A 21,779-nucleotide genomic window follows, 5' to 3' on the forward strand; every position below is an offset into this window, starting at 1 on the left:
TTGAAATTAATTAATAATAATACATGGAATATGTATAATATTAAAATAGAAAAAATAATAGTACAAATATACAAATGATGAAAGTAATATAGTAAGAATAATAAAATTAAAATGAATAAAAATTATAAAAACAAAATTTTAATTAATTGGTTAATTGATAAATTTAATATTTTATTAATGCAATTGGTATGAATTCAAACTCATCACATATATTTTTTTATTAACTTAAAAAAATAAAACACTAAAGTATTCTTGTATATATTTGTAGTATGTACCTTAAAAAAAATTTTATGCCACAACAAATATTTGTCAAGCGTAAAAATAAAATGCATAATGACTTATTTGGTTTTTTAAAAGTTATTTTAATCTTTTATTTAATTTTTTTATATCTTTTAATCATTGAACTTACATTTTGATAATCCCTTAAAAATAGATAAAAAAATTAATGTGTATTAATTTTACAGACCACATAATAATCTACGTGTATACCACATTAGCAATTAATTAATTTTTTAAAAATAAAAAATATTGAATAATTTTTTTAGAATTTTTAATCATTTTACTTCTTAAAATAAGGTTTATATATATTTTAAAATTTTAAAATTTTAAAAATTAATTATTTGCTGGTATCCATGTAATAATGTATGTGTACCTCGTATTAGTCAAATTATCAAATTGTTAAAATGATTTTTTTTAAAGCAAGTTGATAGCTAAATAAGTTGGCAAAATAAAAAAATTTCGGTAGCTGGTAATTGGACTATTTTACCTACCATTTTATAGCACTCTTATCCCCCGAAAGAGCATTGGTTTCTTCGCTGCGGGAAATGGAGGTTAGCAACTTATGGGACAAATGGGTCGGAGAAGCGCTTTCGAAGCTCGACTCTTTGAAATTGCTTCGATCTTTAAGACCCCTTTACCTTCCCAATGAACAACAGCAAATGAACAATACTGGAGTTTCTGGTAAAGAAGAGTACGAGATGTTCGACGAAGTGCAACCATGGGATCGTTCCTCTGTCAATGTGTCTATTTCTGAACCCACTTACCGTAAATGGCTTCTTGAGATTCCAAGTTCAGGTATTTTTTTGAACAAAAAAAAAAGATTCTCTTTTATTTTGCTTTTATAATTATGGAAATGATAAATGATTACTGAATGAATGTAGATGCAATAACCCTTTTTGTTCTTCTTTGATTGGGAAATGAGTGAACTTTGCTCCCAAAAAAAAGATAAGCTTTTTGAGTTTTTGCTTATTAACTTGGCCCATTGGGCTTATAGGAGATGAGATTGTTCATGGAGAAAGTTTAGCTGATGATACTTTTGGCACGAGCCAACAGCAATTCAAGCGGCTACTTTTGTTCTCTGGAAATGATTATTTGGGCTTGAGTTCACATCCAGCAGTTCGAAGAGCTGCAGCAGAGGTTTGCTTCAAGATTGACTTCTTGGACAAGTATCTGCCATGATTGTTGTTTAAGTAATTTTCTTTTGCTAACTTAATTTCGCAACAGGCAGCTCGAGATTACGGAATGGGCCCTAGGGGCTCTCCGTTAATCTGCGGATACACTTACCACCATAGATTACTGGAGTCAAGCTTGGCAAGCTTAAAGAAGAAGGAGGTATAGAATTAGGATAAGACTTTATACGTGCAGTTGTTTTCATTTGAATTTTTTAATCCATTTGTTGTATGCTCAGTTCATTAGGTGCTTGAATATGTTTGGAAAATGATAGTTAATGATAAAGGTTGAATGATGCTAGTGGTACTTTTGTCTAGATTTTGATTATAAATTCTAAACTAGTTTTTAAACACATGAGCTATTACGTGGATTATATTCAGTATGACATTCTTGTTCTTTCAGTATTTATTCTTTTAACCATAAATATTCTTCTACTCTAAACTTTTCTGAAGACTGATGCTTGTTTTTTGTTTCCGAATTTATACTTTAGGACTGTCTTCTTTGTCCTACAGGGTTTTCAGCCAATATGGCATTGATGGTAGCACTTGGAAACCTTGCATCCCTCCTTGCAGCAGGCAACGTGCCTGTGAAGGATGAAAAAATTGCCATTTTCTCTGATGAACTAAACCATGCATCAATAATTGATGGTATTCGTCTTGCTGAAAGACAAAGAAGTGTAGAATTCTTTGTATATAAACACTGTGACATGTCCCATCTCCGCGCACTGTTGTAGGTTTTTACTTTTCACATAGATTATTCTGATAATCATTCTCTTTCTATGACTTTCTCTAACCATTCTGCATAATGACAATTTTTTTGGATTTTGACAGATCAAATTGCAAAATGAAGAAAAAGGTTGTTGTGACCGATAGGTTAGTCATGTTTCTACAGATGTTCATTACATTCTCATTTCTCTATCCTATAAAAATAAGTAACAGCCAACCTTTCTTCCGCATTTTCATGCTTTTTTTTTTCTGGATGTCCAAGAATATTGTACATTTGCAAATACTATACTTTGCATTTTTTGCATCTTACCAATGAAATACATGTTTATTAATATAACTAGATTTTTGCAACTGCATTCATTTATGAATGATGTACTTTCTACCATATATTGGAACTTACTACTGTATGGCTGAAAACCCAATTTCTTTATCTGTTTGTTTAACTGGTATTATTTGTTCTATATTCTCTTCTACAGCTTGTTTAGCATGGATGGGGACTTTGCACCTATGCTGGAGCTTGTAGAGCTCCGGCGGAAGCATAATCTGTTGTTAGTCATCGATGACGTAAGTTTGCATTTGCATATACAGAACTGCAGGATGATATTACGTGTCTACTTTATAGTACCTTTTTGCAGGATATAATGTAGGCCTTGAATCTATTATGAATTTGTCCTTTTCGAGAGCACAATCCATATAATTCATTCTAGAAAAAGAAAAAATCTAAATTAAGAGAATGAACTTGATCTTGTACTGCATTCTCCACGTATTCTTGGTCACTAGACTGCCCAACATTGAGCTTGTGCATGGTATACAGAAGATGGCTTCTTTCTATTTACATGATTTATCTCTAGTATATGCCATCAATATCTAAGAAGTGCTGCTTGTATGCTTCGCAGGCACATGGAACGTTTGTTTGTGGTAAGAGTGGTGGAGGAGTGGCTGAGGAATTTGAGTGTGAAAGAGATGTTGATATATGCATTGGAACTTTGAGCAAGGCAGCAGGTTGTCATGGTGGATTTATAGCCTGCAGGTAATAGTTTCTTCTTCTTCTTCTTTTAGTGTGGAGAAGAATAGGAAAAGGCCATAGAGCAGCATTGAGGAAACAATAATAGACAACATAGCTATTGTTGACTTAAAATCATCTAGACATGTAAAGGTTTATAGATTTGTCATGTTTGGTCTATGCTGTTTATAGCATTTAAATATCCCATCTGTAGGCTTGCAGAATAATATGATAACTACAAAAATAATAGACTATACACCTTTAAAATTTAGATTCTACTATACACCTTTAAGAATTAGATTCTTTGTCCATTCAGATTTTTTAATGCTAATTTAAAACTTTTATTTTGTGTCCTTTCATGGGGAAATATGCTTTCAAATTATACCCTGGCATAATTCAAAATTACATAGATATGTTCATGATGTTATACCTTAAGATATGTTAGCTCACAATTTATTTTGACTTCAACATTCCTTCACATCTATATCTAAAATACTAACTCACCAAAATACATTTGTATTTTAGCATGTATCTTGATTGAATGTTTCATGTGATTTATGTGAATGTATCATATTTAGTCATGCCAGTCTGAATACCATGTGAACAGCAAAAGGTGGAAACAGCTTATCCAATCAAGGGGCCGTTCTTTCATATTTTCTACTGCCACACCAGTTCCTATAGCTGCTGCTGGGCATGGTAAAACTCAGCATTATTTCAATGTGACCTATTCCTTTTGTTATCCTTTCTATTGTACCAGTAGATTTCAGTGAAATCAGATACATTCTTCTTTATCTTGTGGCCAAATATGCTGCCAATCCCTATACTTTAATGAAGTTTGAGATTTAATCTTTGTACTTTAATCGTTGACACTGTTAGTATTTTCAGTCAAAATTTGCCATCAATACATTCATGCAATCAGTACCAACTTCAAAAGCAAATCATTATGAACTCACCAAACATACTTGATGGTAGGCAAATTTTGAAGAAAAATACTGACAGTGTCTATGATTGGACTGAAATTTTTAAATTTGAAAAAGTGTTTTGAGTATTTAATTTTCAAGTACAGGAATTAAACCTCATACTTTATCAAAGTACAGGGACTGACATCATATTTTGATATTATTAATTATTACACTAACAGGATTTATTTCTGTTCAAGTAATTATCCTTGTAAGAAGTAGTGAGGGAGAATTAACTTCTAGGAAATAAAGAGATGGAGTTGAGTATATAATGTACAGTGTTAGAAATGAATTCTCTTTTTGCCTTATCCGCAGATGTAATTGTAGCATTTGCCTTCTTGCTAACAAAATAAATACGACTTAGCAGCTGCTGTTATTGTGGCAAAAAGAGAGACCTGGCGTCGAAGAGAACTTTGGAACCGAGTGGAGGATTTCCGTGCTTTGACTGGAATTGCCATTTCCAGTCCGATAATATCTCTTATTGTAGGAAGTGAAGAGAAAGCCCTGAAAGCTAGCAGGTTTCTTCTCTCATCCCCATCCATCACCCTTCTTTTTTTGGTACAACAATGATTCGATTCCTGGTGAAGGTGAACACCCGATTAATAGGCAACAATTTGGGGTTCATCCATCACCCTTTATGGCTGTGAGTAACTAATAATTCTTCATATTGCTTCTAACTGTTCCGTCTCTTATGAACAGGAAATTGTTAAAATCTGGTTTCCATGTCACTGCAATGAGACCACCAACAGTGCCCCCCAACTCTTGCAGGTTTGTTGCAGTTTATTATTATCATCCATCTTGTTGGTTTCAGTTTTGTGGAAACATTGCCCATAGTCGTCTACTAATTAGTAGCATAAATTGGGAACTTCTAGTTTAAACCTCCTGTGAAGTCGGGAATGTAGTGTATTAGGTTACCAAACCTTTGGCTTAACTTATTGTGGATGTTCTGAATCATGCCTGGATGATGGAAAACATGTTCATTTCAATGTGGACTGACTTCGTCTTTTCGCTTCAAACTTTGTTTAGGTTGCGAATCGCTTTGAGTGCAGCACACACGACTGATGATTTGAGGAAGCTCACGTCTGCACTCTCCAGTTACATCAACTTTCAAGATACTGGAGGTACCAGTCTCCACATACATTCTAAGCTATAGGATCAAATAGTTTGGTAGGATTGCAAGGTTTCTTTATTTAAGAGAACACAAGTATAAGAATTTGTTCGTTAAAGACAGTCATCTTCTAGATTCGCTATCACATTCATGAAGATAAATTTATATTCGATTAGGATTCAATTCAACAGGTAAAGTTAGCTCGGCGTTGATATGCAGGTTTAATATAAGCATACTATGTTACATCATGAGATACGTGTTATGGGCTATGAATTTTAACGCTACTCGAAAATATCAATTTACTAATTTTGCTAGTAATGTTGCCATCTGACCTATGAAAGCAATACTATGCAAAAAAAAAAGAAAAAGGTAGCAATGTTTCGTATTACAAACAAAGGCTTTCAATTATATCATCTTGTAATGTCCCAAAATTTCCGATAAAAACATCTAGTACGGTCTTGGGATTGGACATTGCGAAAGGGAAAATAAGTTATAAAATTTTTATGAAAGTAAAATTAATATTTGATATGGAAAATTAATGTAGAGAATTGTGTATTTGAATATGTGGAAAAGGGATTAAATTATAATTTTAGAAAAGTTTGAGGGTTAAAATATAAATTTAATCAAAAAGACAATATGAGCTATCAGTAATCTTTTGATTTCAGAATGATTTGGAATATGTATTTGGTGTGATGAAATCACTTTTGAACTAATTTAGAAAAGAGTTTAAAGTATAGGAATTAAATTATAAAATTTCAATATAGGCAAGGTATAATTTTCACCTCCCAAGAATTTATAATAAAAGTTAAATATGAATTGTGAGCTTGGAGTGTGATGAATAGAAGTGTACATTGGACATGTTGGGTTGGGCTTAACTAAAATTTTAAGCTCGTTTGTTAGGCTTGGCCCGAAAAATAAGCTTAAAATTTTGTTCAAGTCGGATTCGGATAAAAATGTTAAAATCTTAACCCAGCCCGTCTATATTAATTTTTATATTATTTTTATATAATTTTAAAATATATATAATACATCAAAAATACTAAAAACATAAAAATAAATATTTTCCAACAAATTCAAAATAAATTTTAAAAAATATGTATACTTCAATAACACTAAGATAGATGCAACTTAACAAGTAAATACCTCTAAAATAATAACAAAATTAACAAATGTCTTTAAAATAATAATAAAATTAACAATAAAATAAGTTTTATACAATATCCAAACAATAACAACAAAATAATAGTAACATAATAGTAAAATGGTAGCAAAATAGGGAGACAATAATAAGAAAAAAATAGATTTTTTTTGTTATTTAGTGAATTCGGGCTAGATCCGGGCCAAAAATGCCTTACTTGAGGCCCAACCCATTTTTTAAACGAGCTTTATTTTTTTGTCCAAACCTATTTTTCGGGTTTATATTTTTGTCCAAACCCTCCCACATTTTGGGTGGGCTTTTGGGCCGGGCCATTGCGAAGAAATCATGTTAAGAGGCAAAAAAGTAATTTTACTTCATAAGAGCATTTTATAATGAGAATATTATTTTGATAAGATATCTTATATATGGAATTAATTGAGACTATTGGATGTGAATAAAATGATGAGATGAATTGTGGATCACAAATTGAAATTAGTCTCAAACTTTGACTTTAGGTTTTTTTATGGAATAAAAGAGGGGAAAAAGTGAAAAAATAATAATCCTCTTCTTCCTTGTTGTCGCGAGTTTCCTAAAAGGAGGAGAAAATTTTCTCTCATTCTATTTTTAATTTATTTTAATATCATAAAAACTCAACACTCAAACCTTGAGTTCTTGTTAAAATCCGGGAAACTAATCCACCTTCAATCTCTCCATTTTCAGCTAAGGTTTCATTAGTTTTTAAAAGAGAATTGAAACTAGAGAGAGAAAGCTTGTATAATGTTAGTAATGGTGGTTTCACCTCTCCTAACTTTATTTGAGCTTGTTGTATAAGAAAGCTTGGAAAGCTTATATACTGATATTTCGCTAAATTTATGAGGAAATATTGAGAAATGAAATTTGAAGCTAGTAAAGGATAGATTCAAATTATTGGAAGCTTGATTTTTAAGAATGAGTGCATCCAAGGTAAGTACTCTCGGGTTCTCTTACTTTTCTTACTCTAATATGTTTAAAGAAATAATAAATTTATGTTATAATTATGAAAATGATTTTGTAAGGAATATGTTTAGTCAACCAATTTTGCCCGGGCTCATTTAATTGCAAATAAATAAACCCAAATAAATAAATAAAGTCCAAGATTAAATAGTCCAAAAAGTTCATTTACAATTTTCAAAATACTAAAATAAACCCACAACCCTAGAACCAATTCCAATAGCCCAAAGTTGAGACCAAAAATAACCCGGAAAAGGTTCAATCTAAGACTAATTAATCCATGCTGCAGCAGTAGCCCTTCTTCTTGGCTATTTGAGGTAAACAGATAGAGCCCAGGCCAGAAGTTTCTGGAATATACGAGAGTAGCAGCAGAACGGGGTTCCCACGAGCGGTTCCCACGTACGGCTTCCATGGCCTTCTCCCCGTACAGCTCTGCATCCGTAGAACTTGCAAAGGAATATACGAGAAGAAAAATGGGCTAACAGAATACAGCAAAATGACAGCGAGAAAATATAATTTTATTTTTTTGTAAATTCAGGCTATAAAAAGCCTTGCTTGTACCCCATGTATTTTTACTTATGCACAGTAGACGCATACTAGGCATACAGTATAGAAGAAAAGCAATAAAATTAACAAAGGTGATTTCATACCTTTTCTTTTCTCTTTCGACTTTTTTTTAATTTATTTTCTTCTTAGTTTGCTCATTTTTTTTATGCAACTTGAGGCCGATGAGAGCCCTAAATTTTTCTGCAATGCGGATATATGGGGGAGAGGTCAAGTAACAGTGAAAGTTCATTTACTCTACGAACCTATTCTTGTTTTTTTTTTCTTTAAAAAATAACATGAGATTTGAGTACTCCATTCAAACAAAGAAGAAGAGGAGAAAGATATACTTACTAAATCCTTTTAAAGCATGTTTGAATGCCTTCAATGGGGAGGATGGGTACCGTTTGCATGCTGTTGATCACCAAAACAATGGTGATTTGGCTGCTAGCGAAGGAAACCCTATTAATTTAATTTTGAAGCTGTGATTTTCAGCCAAATTGTGGGCAGCGTTTTTGGGAAGGAATAAGGAAAGAAAGGTCTTAAATGACCTGTTATTGAAACGGCGTCGGTTCAGACAAGGGGGTTAGCGTGTCAACCCATTTGGAGACCCGGATCCACCTTTTGCGCCTAATATTGGTTTATTTATGCATTAGGTCCTTCCTTTTTTGTGCCACATTCCGATTATCCCCTGATTGCAACTCACCAGTTTTTTAAAATTTCCCCAAACATTTGCGCATTTTTGCAATCGAATCTGCACTGCAACATTATGCTTTGAGGCCTGGACAATTCTCCATTCTAGTCCCTATATGTTCGCACGCATTGCACATTAATCCCATTTATGATTACTTTATTCGTAAATTGACCCTCTTGTTTTAATTTTGTTTTAATTAAGTTTGTAAAACACTGTATATTCACGTTCTATTATTTTGATAATTTGTATATTATTTGCAATAAAGTTCATTCTAATTTATGTATGCTATTAATTTTATGTCGTTTTGTATTTTTTTTTTGAATTTATTTACACATTTTTAATATTTATATTCGTTTATTTTATGTGTCATTTAAGTTATCATTAGGCATATATTTTAGCATTTATATATTTAATTTACATACATTATATGAGCCATGTTATTCTTATACATATATTTTTTTTAATAAACTTGTATATAATGGTGTTTTTAAAATTATTATGCATATAATCTATAATAAAATTAAGTTAATTTTATAATCCAAATTTTAATTCTATGTTATTTAAATATACAATTATTTCTAAAGTGTCTTCACATGTATAACACATATTAAATTATTTTTAATATGGTGCATGTTATTATCCTCATATAACTTCATGTAAATATTTTTCTATGTATATATCCTATTTTAAAGTTATTTATGTGTATAATATATTTCTTTTGAGAACCATATTTTAAATCGTACCACTTATATATTGTATACACTCTCATATTTTATTATCCTTATACATGTATTATTTATGTATGTTTCATCAATCCAAATTAATTTGTTACATGTAAAATTATGTTATATATTATTTGTTTTAAATTTCCCTTTATAAATATAGTTTTATGAATATACATCACTAAATTTATGTATTTTGTAAATATAGTTTTTTTACCTTTTTTACACGACGAATCAGGAAGAAAGGAAAATGCAATATATTACCTCAGTAAGAAATTCACTAAGTGTGAGTTGAGATATTCGCCAATTGAAAAATTATGTTGAGCTTTGGTTTGGACAGCACGAAGATTGAGGCAATATATGTTGTATCATACAACCTGACTAATCTCAAATTTGGATCCTTTAAAGTATATGATGGAGTCAAATGCCTTGAATGGAAGGATGGCTATGTGGCAAATTTTGCTTTCTAAATTTGACATAATCTACATGAGTCAAAAAGCTGTAAAGGGGAGCGCAATAGCAGATTTTCTGGCTAGCCGAGCTCTAGAAGATTATGAGCCCTTGAATTTTGATTCCCCCAGTGAAGAGATAATGTATGTGGCAGGTGCTGAAGAGGACAATACAAAAGGTCACTGTTGGAAATTGAATTTTGACGGAGACTCAAATGCTGTGGGTAATGGAGTTGGGGCAGTCCTAGTATCCCCAGGTGGAAATCATTATCCATTCACATGTAAATTGGATTTTGATTGTACGGATAATATGGCAGAATATGAAGCATGTATCATGGGGCTCAGAGCAGCTATAGAGCGCAAGATCAAATCATTAGAAGTAATGGAGATTCTGTATTGGTAATTTACCAACTTCGAGGTGAATGGGAGACAAAAGATTCCAAGCTAATCAATTATAGAAGGCTAGTGTTGAGGTTAGTTGAAGAGTTTGATGATATTACTTTCAATTATCTTCCTCGCGATGAAAACCAGATGGCAGATGCTTTGGCTACTTTGGCTTGCATGATCAAAATAAGCAGACAAGAAGATGTGAAGCCCATTCAAATGAGTATCTATGAGGCCCCGTCTTATTGTTATAATATAGAGGAAGAAGAAAGAGATGATCATCCTTGGTATCAGAATATATTGCGATATGTGAGAAATCGTGAATATCCAGATCAAGCCATGGAGAATGACAAAAGAACGATGAGAAGGCTCGCCTGTGACTATGTTTTAGATGGAGAGATCCTATACAAAAGAAGGAAGGATCAGGTATTGTTGAGATGTGTGGACGCCGTAGAATCCAAGAAAATTTTAGAAGAGGTGTATGAAGGAGTTTGTGGAACACATGCTAATGGGTTCACAATGGCCAGACAAATTATAAGGTTTAGGTATTATTAGTCCACCATGGAAGGAGACTGCATCAATTATGCTAAGAAATGTCACAAATGTCAAATTTATAGTGATAAGATTCACGTACCTCCCTCGCCTTTGCATGTTATGACTTCCCCATGGCCATTTTCCATATGGGGCATGGATGTCATAAGGCCAATTTCACCAAAGGCTTCAAATGGATATCGTTTCATTTTTGTGGTCATTGATTATTTTACCAAGTGAGTGGAAGCTGCTTCGTACTCCAATGTGACTAAATCGACAGTCAGTAGATTCTTAAAGAAAGAAATTATATGTCGATATGGAACGCCTGAGAAGATCATATCTGATAATGCACTGAATTTGAACAATAGTACAATAGAAGAGGTCTGCAGACAGTTTAAAATCAGATATCATAACTCGTCACCATATTGTCTGAAGATGAATAGGGCAGTGGAAGCAGCCAACAAAAATATCAAGAAGATTGTGGGGAAAATGACTGAAACTTACAAAGATTGGCATGAGAAGTTGCCATTTGCTCTTTATGCTTATCGAACATCTGTCAGAACTTCTACTGGGGCAACACATTTTTCATTGGTCTATGGAATGGAAGCAGTTCTACCTATTGAAGTGGAGATACCTTCTCTTCGAGTTTTGTCAGAATTGAAATTAGATGAAGTAAATGGATACTGTCTCGATATGATCAGTTGAATTTGATTGAAGAAAAGAGGCTAAAGGCTATTCAGCATGGACAAATGTATCAAAAAAGAATGATGCGGGCTTATGACAAAAAGATTCGCCCAAGAGAGTTTCATGAGGGAGATTTGGTTTTGAAGAAAATTCTTCCCATACAAAAGGATTTCAAAGGAAAATGGATGCCGAATTGAGAGGGGCCTTATGTGGTGAAGAAAACTTTCTCTGGTGGTGCATTAATCTTGGCCGAAATGGATGGAAGAAATTTGTCTAATCCAGTGAACTTGGATTCAGTCAAAAAGTACTACACTTAACAAGGGAGGGAAGCCAAAGTGAAAACCCGCAAAGGGCGCTTTGAGACTCAATAATAAAAAAAAAGAGAAAAATGAGAGGCCAAGGTGAAAACCCGCAAAGGGCGCCTTGTGATCAAAAGGGATTTGAGTTGAAAACCCGAAAAAGGCGGCTCAAATATGAATCCAAAGTGAGAAGACTGTGATCTTGTTATACTTGAATTAATCATGAAGGGGATATGTTACATCTTGGGGCATTGACAAAGTGTTTCTGATCTCTTAAACACATGTCAAGTTTGAATTGGTCTTCAAGAAATTTGTACAGAGAAGCTCAGGTTGCGATAATAAGGGTACCTAGTCTTCATTTTCAGTAAATTGGTTATCTTTGAATTATCATTTCTTTTCCAAGATATACATTCCCAAATTAATGGCCATTGTTGTTCTTACTTTTAAATTTAAGATTAATTATATTCTTATTCATTATCACGATTTGATTGCAAGCATGTTGCATTGACATAATGATGAATGAACTAGTGATGTTTTCACAATAAAAGTTTTGCATATTACTCTAGGAGTTTCTAAATAATACAAGAATTTGAAGTGGAATAATTGTTTAGAATACGCTCAAGTTCAAGGATATATTTGGGTAAATCGCCTTTTTGAGATCTCTGTCCAAATGATGATGGAGCAAACAGGCAGGATATAGTATTGATGATGCAATTTTATTCTCGAGAAAAAGGAAATGACGTTTTGTATTATACAAAGAGCAAAAATACACACTTGGGCTATAACACCTGAGGAGTGAAGTAGCAAATTGGCCAAAGGAAAATTCAACTATGAGTTGTAATGTTTTGTCTCAAAAAGAGTGTAAAAGGGATGTTGAAATTACAGTGGGGCAAGCTCGCCAAACATGATAGGTTTTCCTTTAGGATACTCCGTCAAGATGATGGTTGAACAAACGCGTCAGTAACAACATATTAATGAACAATGAGTGACGATACCCTAAATTGTTAAAATGGAATCATCCTCATTTCTGCATATATCATTCATAACACATTTAGTTAGGAACATTTGGTTCATTTTGATTATGGCATCCAAATTATTTGACATAAGCATCACATTTAGTTAGGAGCATTTGGTTCATTTTGATCATGGCATCCTAATTATTTGACATAAGCATCACATCTAGTTAGGAGCATTTGATTCATTTTGATCATAACATCCAATTATTTGGCATAAGCATATAAAATGAAGTCTACATGATAGGTTTCCCAGAGGACAATATAGCAACATGAGTAAAAATTGAAGATCTTATCCCCCTGAAGTTGCAGCGGAGTAGATCTTCGCAGATGGTGAATCTTATCTCCATGTATCGGTAATGGAGCAGATTTTACCACTAACCTCATCTCTCTGAGGTAGCAAGAGAGCAGGTTGAAGAGTGAGTCTTATCTTCTTGAGGTAGCAAGGAAGCAGACTGAGAATTGAAGATTTTATCTCTCTAAACAGTAGCGGAGCAAATCGAAAATGGTGAATCTTATTTCCATGTATCGGCAATGGAGTAGATTTTACCACTAACCTTATTTCTCTGAGGTAGCAAGAGAGCAGGTTGAGGAATGAGTCTTATCTTCTTGAGGTAGCAAGGAAACAGACTGAGAATTAAAGATCTTATCTCCCTAAAGTTACAGCGGAGCAGATCTTTACAGATGGTGAATCTTATCTCCATGTATCAGCAATGGAGCAGATTTTACCACCAAGCCTTATCTCTCTGAGGTAGCAAGAGAGCAGGTTGAAGAATAAGTCTTATCTTCCTGAAGTAGCAAGGAAACAGACTGAAGATTGAAAATTTTATCTCCCTGAGATTGCAGCGGAGCAGATCTTCGCTGATGGTGAATCTTATCTCCATGTATCGACAATGAAGCAGATTTTACCACCAAGCCTTATCTCACTGAGGGAGTAAGAGAACAGGTTGAAGAATGAGTCTTATCTTCCTAAGGTAGCAAGGAAGCAGACTGAGAATTAAAGATCTTATCTCCCTGAAGTTGCAGCGGAGTAGATCTTCACAGATGGTGAATCTTATCTCCATGTATCGGCAATGGAGAAGATTTTACCATCAAGCCTTATCTCTCTGAGGTAGCAAGAGAGCAGATTGAAGAATAAGTCTTATCTTCCTGAGGTAGCAAGGAAACAGACTGAGAATTGAAGATTTTATATCCCTGAGATTGCAGAGGAACAGATCTTCGCAGATTGTGAATCTTATTTCCATGTATCAGCAATGGAGCAGATTTTACCTCCAGCCTCATCTCTCTGAAGTAGCAAGAGAGCAGGTTGAAGAATAAGTATTGTCTTCCTGAGGTAGCAAGGAAGCAGACTGATGGTTGAGGATCTTATCTCCCTGAAGTGGCAATGGAGCAGATTGAAAATGGTGAATCTTATCTCCATGTATCAGCAATAGAGCAGATTTAACCTATCAACCTCATCTTCCTAAAGGTGTTTGGAAAGGAGAAGCGCCAAAAAGCTAAAATTCAACAAGACCGAGCAAAATCGGTTCTTTTGAAGTCTTTGATCTATTCCTGTTACACGTCAATAAGCAAAGAAGGGCAGCTGTAGTCAACAATTTTGCCCGGGCCCATTTAATTGCAAATAAATAAACCCAAATAAATAAATAAAGTCCAAGACTAAATAGTCCAAAAAGTTCATTTACAATTTTCAAAATACTAAAATAAACCCACAACCCTAGAACCAATTCCAATAGCCCAAAGTTGAGGCCAAAAATAACCTGAAAAAGGTTCAATCTAAGACTAATTAATCCATGCCGCGGCAGTAGCCCTTCTTCTTGGCTATTTGAGGTAAACGGATAGAGCCCAGGCCAGAAGTTTCTAGAATATACGAGAGTAGCAGCAGAACGGGGTTCCCACGAGCGGTTCCCACGTACGGCTTCCATGGCCTTCTCCCCGTACAGCTCTGCGTCCGTAGAACCTGCAAAGGAATATACGAAAAGAAAAATGGGCTAACAGAATACAGCAAAATGATAGCGAGAAAATATAATTTTATTTTTTTTTTGTAAATTCAGGCTATAAAAAGCCTTGCTTGTACCCCATGTATTTTTACTTATGCACAGTAGACGCATACTAGGCATACAGTATAGAAGAAAAGCAATAAAATTAACAGAGGTGATTTCATACTTTTTCTTTTCTCTTCCGACTTTTTTTTAAATTTATTTTCTTCTTAGTTTGCTCATTTTTTTATGTGACTTGAGGCCGATGAGAGCCCTAAATTTTCTACAATGCGGATTTATGGGCGAGAGGTCAAGTAACAGTGAAAGTTCATTTACTCTACGAACCTATTCCTGTTTTTTTTCTTTAAAAAATAACATGAGATTTGAGTACTCCATTCAAACAAAGAAGAAGAGGAGAAAGATATACTTACTAAATCCTTTTAAAGCATGTTTGAATGCCTTCAATGGGGAGGATGGGTACGTTTGCATGCTGTTGATCACCAAAACAATGGTGATTTGGCTGCTAGCGAAGGAAACCCTATTAATTTAATTTTGAAGCTGTGATTTTCAGCCAAATTGTGGGCAGCGTTTTTGGGAAGGAATAAGGAAAGAAAGGTCTTAAATGACCTGTTATTGAAACGGCGTCGGTTCAGACAAGGGGGGTCAGCGTGTCAACCCATTTGGAGACCCGGATCCACCTTTTGCGCCTAATATTGGTTTATTTATGCATTAGGTCCTTCCTTTTTTGTGCCACATTCCGATTATCCCCTGATTGCAACTCACCAGTTTTTTAAAATTTCCCCAAACATTTGCGCATTTTTGCAATCGAATCTGCACTGCAACATTATGCTTTGAGGCCTGGACAATTCTCCATTCTAGTCCCTATATGTTCGCACGCATTGCACATTAATCCCATTTATGATTACTTTATTCGTAAATTGACCCTCTTGTTTTAATTTTGTTTTAATTAAGTTTGTAAAACACTGTATATTCACGTTCTATTACATGTTGGATTATATGTGTGGATATTTTTAATGATTTTGGCACTTTTATTCTATTATTTTGATAATTTGTATATTATTTGCAATAAAGTTCATTCTAATTTATGTATGCTATTAATTTTATGTCGTTTTGTATTTTTTTTTTTGAATTTATTTACACATTTTTAATATTTATATTCGTTTATTTTATGTGTCATTTAAGTTATCATTAGGCATATATTTTAGCATTTATATATTTAATTTACATACATTATATGAGCCATGTTATTCTTATACATATATTTTTTTTAATAAACTTGTATATAATGGTGTTTTTAAAATTATTATGCATATAATCTATAATAAAATTAAGTTAATTTTATAATCCAAATTTTAATTCTATGTTATTTAAATATACAATTATTTCTAAAGTGTCTTCACATGTATAACACATATTAAATTATTTTTAATATGGTACATGTTATTATCCTCATATAACTTCATGTAAATATTTTTCTATGTATATATCCTATTTTAAAGTTATTTATGTGTATAATATATTTCTTTTGAGAACCATATTTTAAATCGTACCACTTATATATTGTATACACTCTCATATTTTATTATCCTTATACATGTATTATTTATGTATGTTTCATCAATCCAAATTAATTTGTTACATGTAAAATTATGTTATATATTATTTGTTTTAAATTTCCCTTTAAAATATAGTTTTATGAATATACATCACTAAATTTATGTATTTTGTAAATATAGTTTTTTTACCTTTTTGTGTGTATGATTAGATTTATTTAAAAAAAAAAGGATTCGTTATATGTATAATTTATATATTTAACTATTTTTTTATATACATTATTAATTTCATGCTTTCTTTTACAAATAATTATTTCCAAATTTATATATATATACATGTTTTATAAATTTGCTATATCTTATCATGTGTTTTATTTGTCTTTTATATTCTATATATTATTTAAGTTATCATGCACATTGTAATCTCTAAATGAAATTGTGTTTAAAGTATTTTGCATATTATTCGATTCAAATGTTTTATTATATAATATTATTTTAAATAAATCTCTAGTTTTTATACAAGTTTGTCAACTTATAGTATGTGTTAATTAATTCGTCAATTTTAAAAATGTCCTATGCTATACTAAGTTCTAATTCCATTGCATTTTGTACATATTTTATGGATAATTTTATATTATGTCATGTGAATTATTGTTGTATATCATTTTTATTGATTGTTCATCATATATGATTAAAAATTTGTCACATTTTACTTAGAGTAGTTGTACATAATTGTGGATTTGTTAATTGTGACTCGTTGTGTCCTATTATTTCATGTTCATAAATTTTTTCCCATGCAAACGTTTTGATACAATTTATTAAGCATTCTATTTTAAAATGGATAAACACGTTTTGAGCAAGTCTCCAATTTTCTTTATCATTCAAAAATTCTGAAATAAGGCAATATTCAATATGTGGGAAATTTGAAAAATTGTGCTCAATCGTACTGGGTATGATTTTTCGGTGAACCAAATATTTGGATAACCTTTTTATAATTTTAGTGTACGAGTTTTCAAAAGTCAAAAATCAATCGTATTTTTAAAGGTATAAAGGATCGTCTCCAATCGTACTGGGTATGATACTGTATATCTTTGAAACGAGAGATTTTTCATCGCTAATTTGATCTATTCAAACATTTTTAAAAAAAAATCATACTTCGGAAAATCTTTTCTTTAAAAAAACTTTTGATATAAGGACAACATCAAATTAATTTGGTACCAATTTTTGGACGTAATGAGGGTGCTAACCCTTCCTCATGCGTAACCGACTCCCGAACCCCTTTTTTTGATTTTACATGAACCAAATTTATTTTTCATTGAATAAAGTGTTTTAGTAGGTGGTCCAATCACACCTAAATCAAGAGATTGGTGGCGACTCCACATTTATGTTTTCAAAAGTCGATCCCCATTGTGTGTCAGTTCCATAGTTTAAAAGTATTGAAATAAGTCATTGATAAGTTGTAAAAATGTTTAGTTATGAAATGTCATATTAACTAATAATGTGTTATGGAAATTTAGTTGTATATTAATATGGGAAATGTGTAATGTCACTATGGTAAATTTGATAATTAACTTGTTAATTTGACAAGTTGTTGATAAAAAAAATGTGGACTTAATAAGTAGAAATATGTGTGTGGTCATAAAAATAGGAATTGTATATATATACATTTGAGGTCATACGTACTCTTTTTGGATTTGGCTATATGCAAGCTAATTAATAAACGATTTGTTGCTTGAATCCATAATGAAACCAAAGAATATGTTCATATGGCCTACATTAAAACGTGGAGTTTATGTGGATGTGGATGTGGTGATATGTATAACTAAATGAGGAATTGTCTAAACATATTTTGAAATCTATACACTCTAAACATATCTCTTGTGTTAATGATGAATATATTATATTATTAGAATATTTATGATTATAATGTATCCTAGTAGGTTTATGCTATCTTTGGTAGGAATATTATTCCTTATATATGTTTTAGTATATGAGTTAACAATAAATTAATTTAATTGGTAATATTTAACTGCTCTCCTGACTTATTTTAGCAAAGAGAAGGAAAATTTTTCTCTTATTTTAAAAATATCTTTTTTTTACAAGAATTATTACTCATCTTTCTAATTTCAAATTTAAATTTGTACAAACTATTATAATACATATGTAATAAATAAGTTTTTTCCTCATGTTATGAAACTAGTGACCAAACGAGACATTAGTGGAATGATTAGGATACGATTAACATGCCAATAGAAATTATATATACATTTGGGAGATGTGATGTATATTTGTGGCACTTACATACATTCTCCATTGTCTTTAGGCTTAGCAGTTACATAATAATTTGGATTTTTTTAAAAAAATATTTTAAATATAAATATTGTATACATCTCATATTTTTGTTTATATATTTGAAACTGTGTAATTTGGAAATGGTATGCGCCTAGTTGGTTTGGGTGGCGTAGTACATGACAAGGAAGGGATGCAGTAGAGGAGTGATTGAATGTGGGCATGCGTAATCTTGCTAAGATTGGCGCTATCTCATGACATGGGGCTTACAAAGATTTTAGTAGAAAATGATAATCATAATGTAATTTTATGGAGGCAGCCATGTGATTTATGAAGATCATACATTTTCAAAGTGATCCACAAACTTTTGAACCCATGCATTTGAATTAAAAATAAATAAATGAAGCAACCCCAGAGTTGCAGAGGAAGTCATAGTCGTGGCAGCTTCTTACATTCATAATCTTCAATTCGAGCCTGATGCATCCTGCTTCTTCATCTCTCTTTCTTTATTCCGCAATGCAACTCAACTCCTGCCTTCTCAAGCCACCGTCGTGTGGCAATGGGTGTTCCCTTTTCATCGTTTGACTCATGTTACCACCTCTTTCTGTTGGTGGACAAGTGTCTTCTCTCCTCTATTTGCAAATTAACCCCAGATAATTGCACCAATTACTCCTTATCAAATCAATATACTTCAATTTTTGATCACCTCATTTTTTATGCCATTTGTTTTCCCTCCCTTTATGTTCAATGTTGTGTATAAATCCATTCTTTATGTTTTATTTCTATCTTCATAACATCAACCATACACTATTTATTAAATTAATTCTTTATAAAAGTTTTATCTTAAATTTTAGTAAATTAACTTTATTCCCAACTGAAATAAAAATAATAAATTTTAGTTAAGATATTATTTCAATAAAATGTTTGAATTTTATTAAATAAAAATATTTTTTAATAAATGAAATTGTATTTATAAATTTTATTAAAAATGTTGTTACAAGTATCTCGTATATTGTTATAAATATATAACAATAATTTTTTTATAATATTTAAAATTTTGTCAAACAATGGTGAGTACAGAATTAAATTTATTATTTCTATTATTATTTATTTTAAAGGGAAATTGAAAAGAAAGAAAAAGGTAGAGCAACTAGAAGGAAAAGTGATAAACATAAAAAGGGAAAATGACGCTGGAAGACCTTTTTTTGAAAGCGAAACGCTTGAAGACTGTCAATTCCCCAGAGGTCTTTTTTTTTTTGGGGGGGGGGGGGGAGGGGAATTATTGAACTCCTGCCTTTTGGGATATTTTGTATGAAGTCTATTAGGTTTAAAACATGATTCAGTTTGATCCTTAATTTGTAGTCTTAAAATTTTCAATTTAGCCTTTGTCTTTAATTTATGTTCGAGGTGAATTTTCGGAGTTGAAAAGCTTTTGGTCAACCGTGGCCGGCGGCCATACATGGCACCTCTTTCACCGAAAATCATGTTGTTGCTTCTGAAAATACAAAAGTTTTAAATATGAAGTAGAGGAAAGACGAAACGTATACGGAGGGAGGGAAGATGAATATAAAAAGGGTAAACTGCTAAACTAGTCACTTTTGTTTACCTCAGTTTACATTTTAGTTACTTATGTTTGAAACATTATATTTTAGTTATCTACATTATCGGGTTGTAACATCTTAGTTACTGAGCCGTTAATTTCTGTTAACAGTGTAACAGTAAGCTGACATAGTATGTTAAATAATCATTTCAAACAAAATTTATTGATTAACTTATACAATCAGTCCCCATATTTTATTTTTTTATTTATTAAAACTAATCCCAATATTTTTTATTTTTTGAACAATTTTAAATTTTTTGAGTGAAGTGAGCTTGTGGACTAATTTTAACAAGTGGAATACATAGAAAAACTACATTAAGAGAAATGGAGAAGGGAGGAAAATAAATAGAGAAGCAGAAAAGAATGAAAAATAAGGAAAAAAAAAGAAGTTAAAAGGACATAAAAAAATTAAATAACTCAAAGCGAAAAAATATGGGGATCATTGAATAAATTAACGTAAAATTTTTGTTTGAAATGATTATTTAACGTGTCATGTCAGCTAACCGTTACACCGTTAACGGCAATTAATAACTCAGTGACCAAAATGTCACAATATGATAACATATGTGACTAAAACATAACATTTTAAACATAAATGACTAAAATGTAACTTGAGGCAAACAAAGTAACTATTTTAATAGTTTACCTTATAAAAAATAAAAGATGATAGAAAAGGAAAGGATTAATCAGATGCAGAAATTAATTATGATTAGGATTAGTTGGAGTGAAATTAAATTCTAGCAAACTATGTTAAAAACTATAAGTACTTTATTATAATAATTTTATTTTATTAATGAATTTAAAAATATTAATACATAAATAAATTTTATTTTTAATGTAAGGGAAAAATGGTAATATTCAATCTATTTCTTATCTACCCTCACTATTATTGTAATTAACCAAACAATAAAATATTGCTATTTATATATTTTATTCAATAAATTAAACTATATAATATTTATTACTTATCTATTTGATTCCCATCGAATAACTATTACATTCCTACAACATCTCATTTATACATATGCTTGACCATTCTTCATCTTAAAATTGGTCAGTGACAATTTTAAGTAGATAGATTCCATGTTTAGCTTGTGCCACATCATGACGAACACTTCATCTAGGTATGTGTTAATATTGCACCTCGAATCCACTGATCCTCGTCAGATTATAACCCCTCTTTGTACTGGTTATGGATTGGTTCATATCATATAGACTAGGTTGGATTATTTAGGAATGGAAATATATATATACATATATATATATTGCTATACTTTTTTTTTTGGGTCATAAGAGATCAGTTTACACACAAGGAGAATGACGTTAAACTGATACGAAATCATCCATGAATGACGCATATGATAACGGCTTGGAAAGAAGAGCAGTATGAACAAGGAGCAAGCTGGTGGCCTCGTGCTTGATAACTTTCTTAAAGTCCAATGTGAAGACATTCAAAACTGTTCATAAGATAGTCAACAATTAGTTAAAAGTATAACATAAAGCTACATTGCAAAGAAAAGAAAAAAGCAACCAATTGAAGACGCCACTAGTTCAGTTGTACCGGGCTTTAATTTGTCAACTCCTCCCGTGGAGGTATCGACTTTCGCCTAGCAAATTTGACCTTAAGCTTTAATATTAAACAAGTGTTG

The 21,779-nt window shown here is 31.9% G+C and overlaps 1 protein-coding gene and 1 long non-coding RNA gene across 3 annotated transcripts; one reads left to right on the plus strand and one right to left on the minus strand.

Moving 5' to 3' along the window:
* Positions 1-726: 726 nt before the first annotated feature.
* Positions 727-5,492, plus strand: LOC107947345 (8-amino-7-oxononanoate synthase). The gene is made up of 11 exons (XM_016881983.2): positions 727-1,074; positions 1,274-1,416; positions 1,504-1,611; positions 1,940-2,178; positions 2,280-2,321; positions 2,651-2,738; positions 3,071-3,204; positions 3,785-3,873; positions 4,504-4,654; positions 4,836-4,904; positions 5,163-5,492. Exons 1-11 carry the CDS (start codon positions 825-827, stop codon positions 5,287-5,289), a joined length of 1,440 nt encoding a protein of 479 aa, XP_016737472.1. The 5' UTR covers positions 727-824; the 3' UTR covers positions 5,290-5,492.
* Positions 5,493-7,498: 2,006 nt separating this feature from the next.
* On the minus strand, positions 7,499-8,485 carry LOC107947343 (uncharacterized). 2 transcript variants are annotated; one of them, XR_005922857.1, is made up of 3 exons: positions 8,270-8,485; positions 8,023-8,119; positions 7,499-7,818 (listed from the first exon to the last, which is right to left on the minus strand). It is a non-coding gene; the product is annotated as an uncharacterized lncRNA (long non-coding RNA). The 2 variants fall into 2 exon arrangements; XR_001697087.2 differs by having other exon boundaries at positions 7,499-8,119; positions 8,270-8,433.
* Positions 8,486-21,779: the final 13,294 nt, after the last annotated feature.

This window comes from Gossypium hirsutum, chromosome A03 (assembly GCF_007990345.1).
Source record: "Gossypium hirsutum isolate 1008001.06 chromosome A03, Gossypium_hirsutum_v2.1, whole genome shotgun sequence".
In the NCBI taxonomy this organism is placed as follows: domain Eukaryota; kingdom Viridiplantae; phylum Streptophyta; class Magnoliopsida; order Malvales; family Malvaceae; genus Gossypium; species Gossypium hirsutum.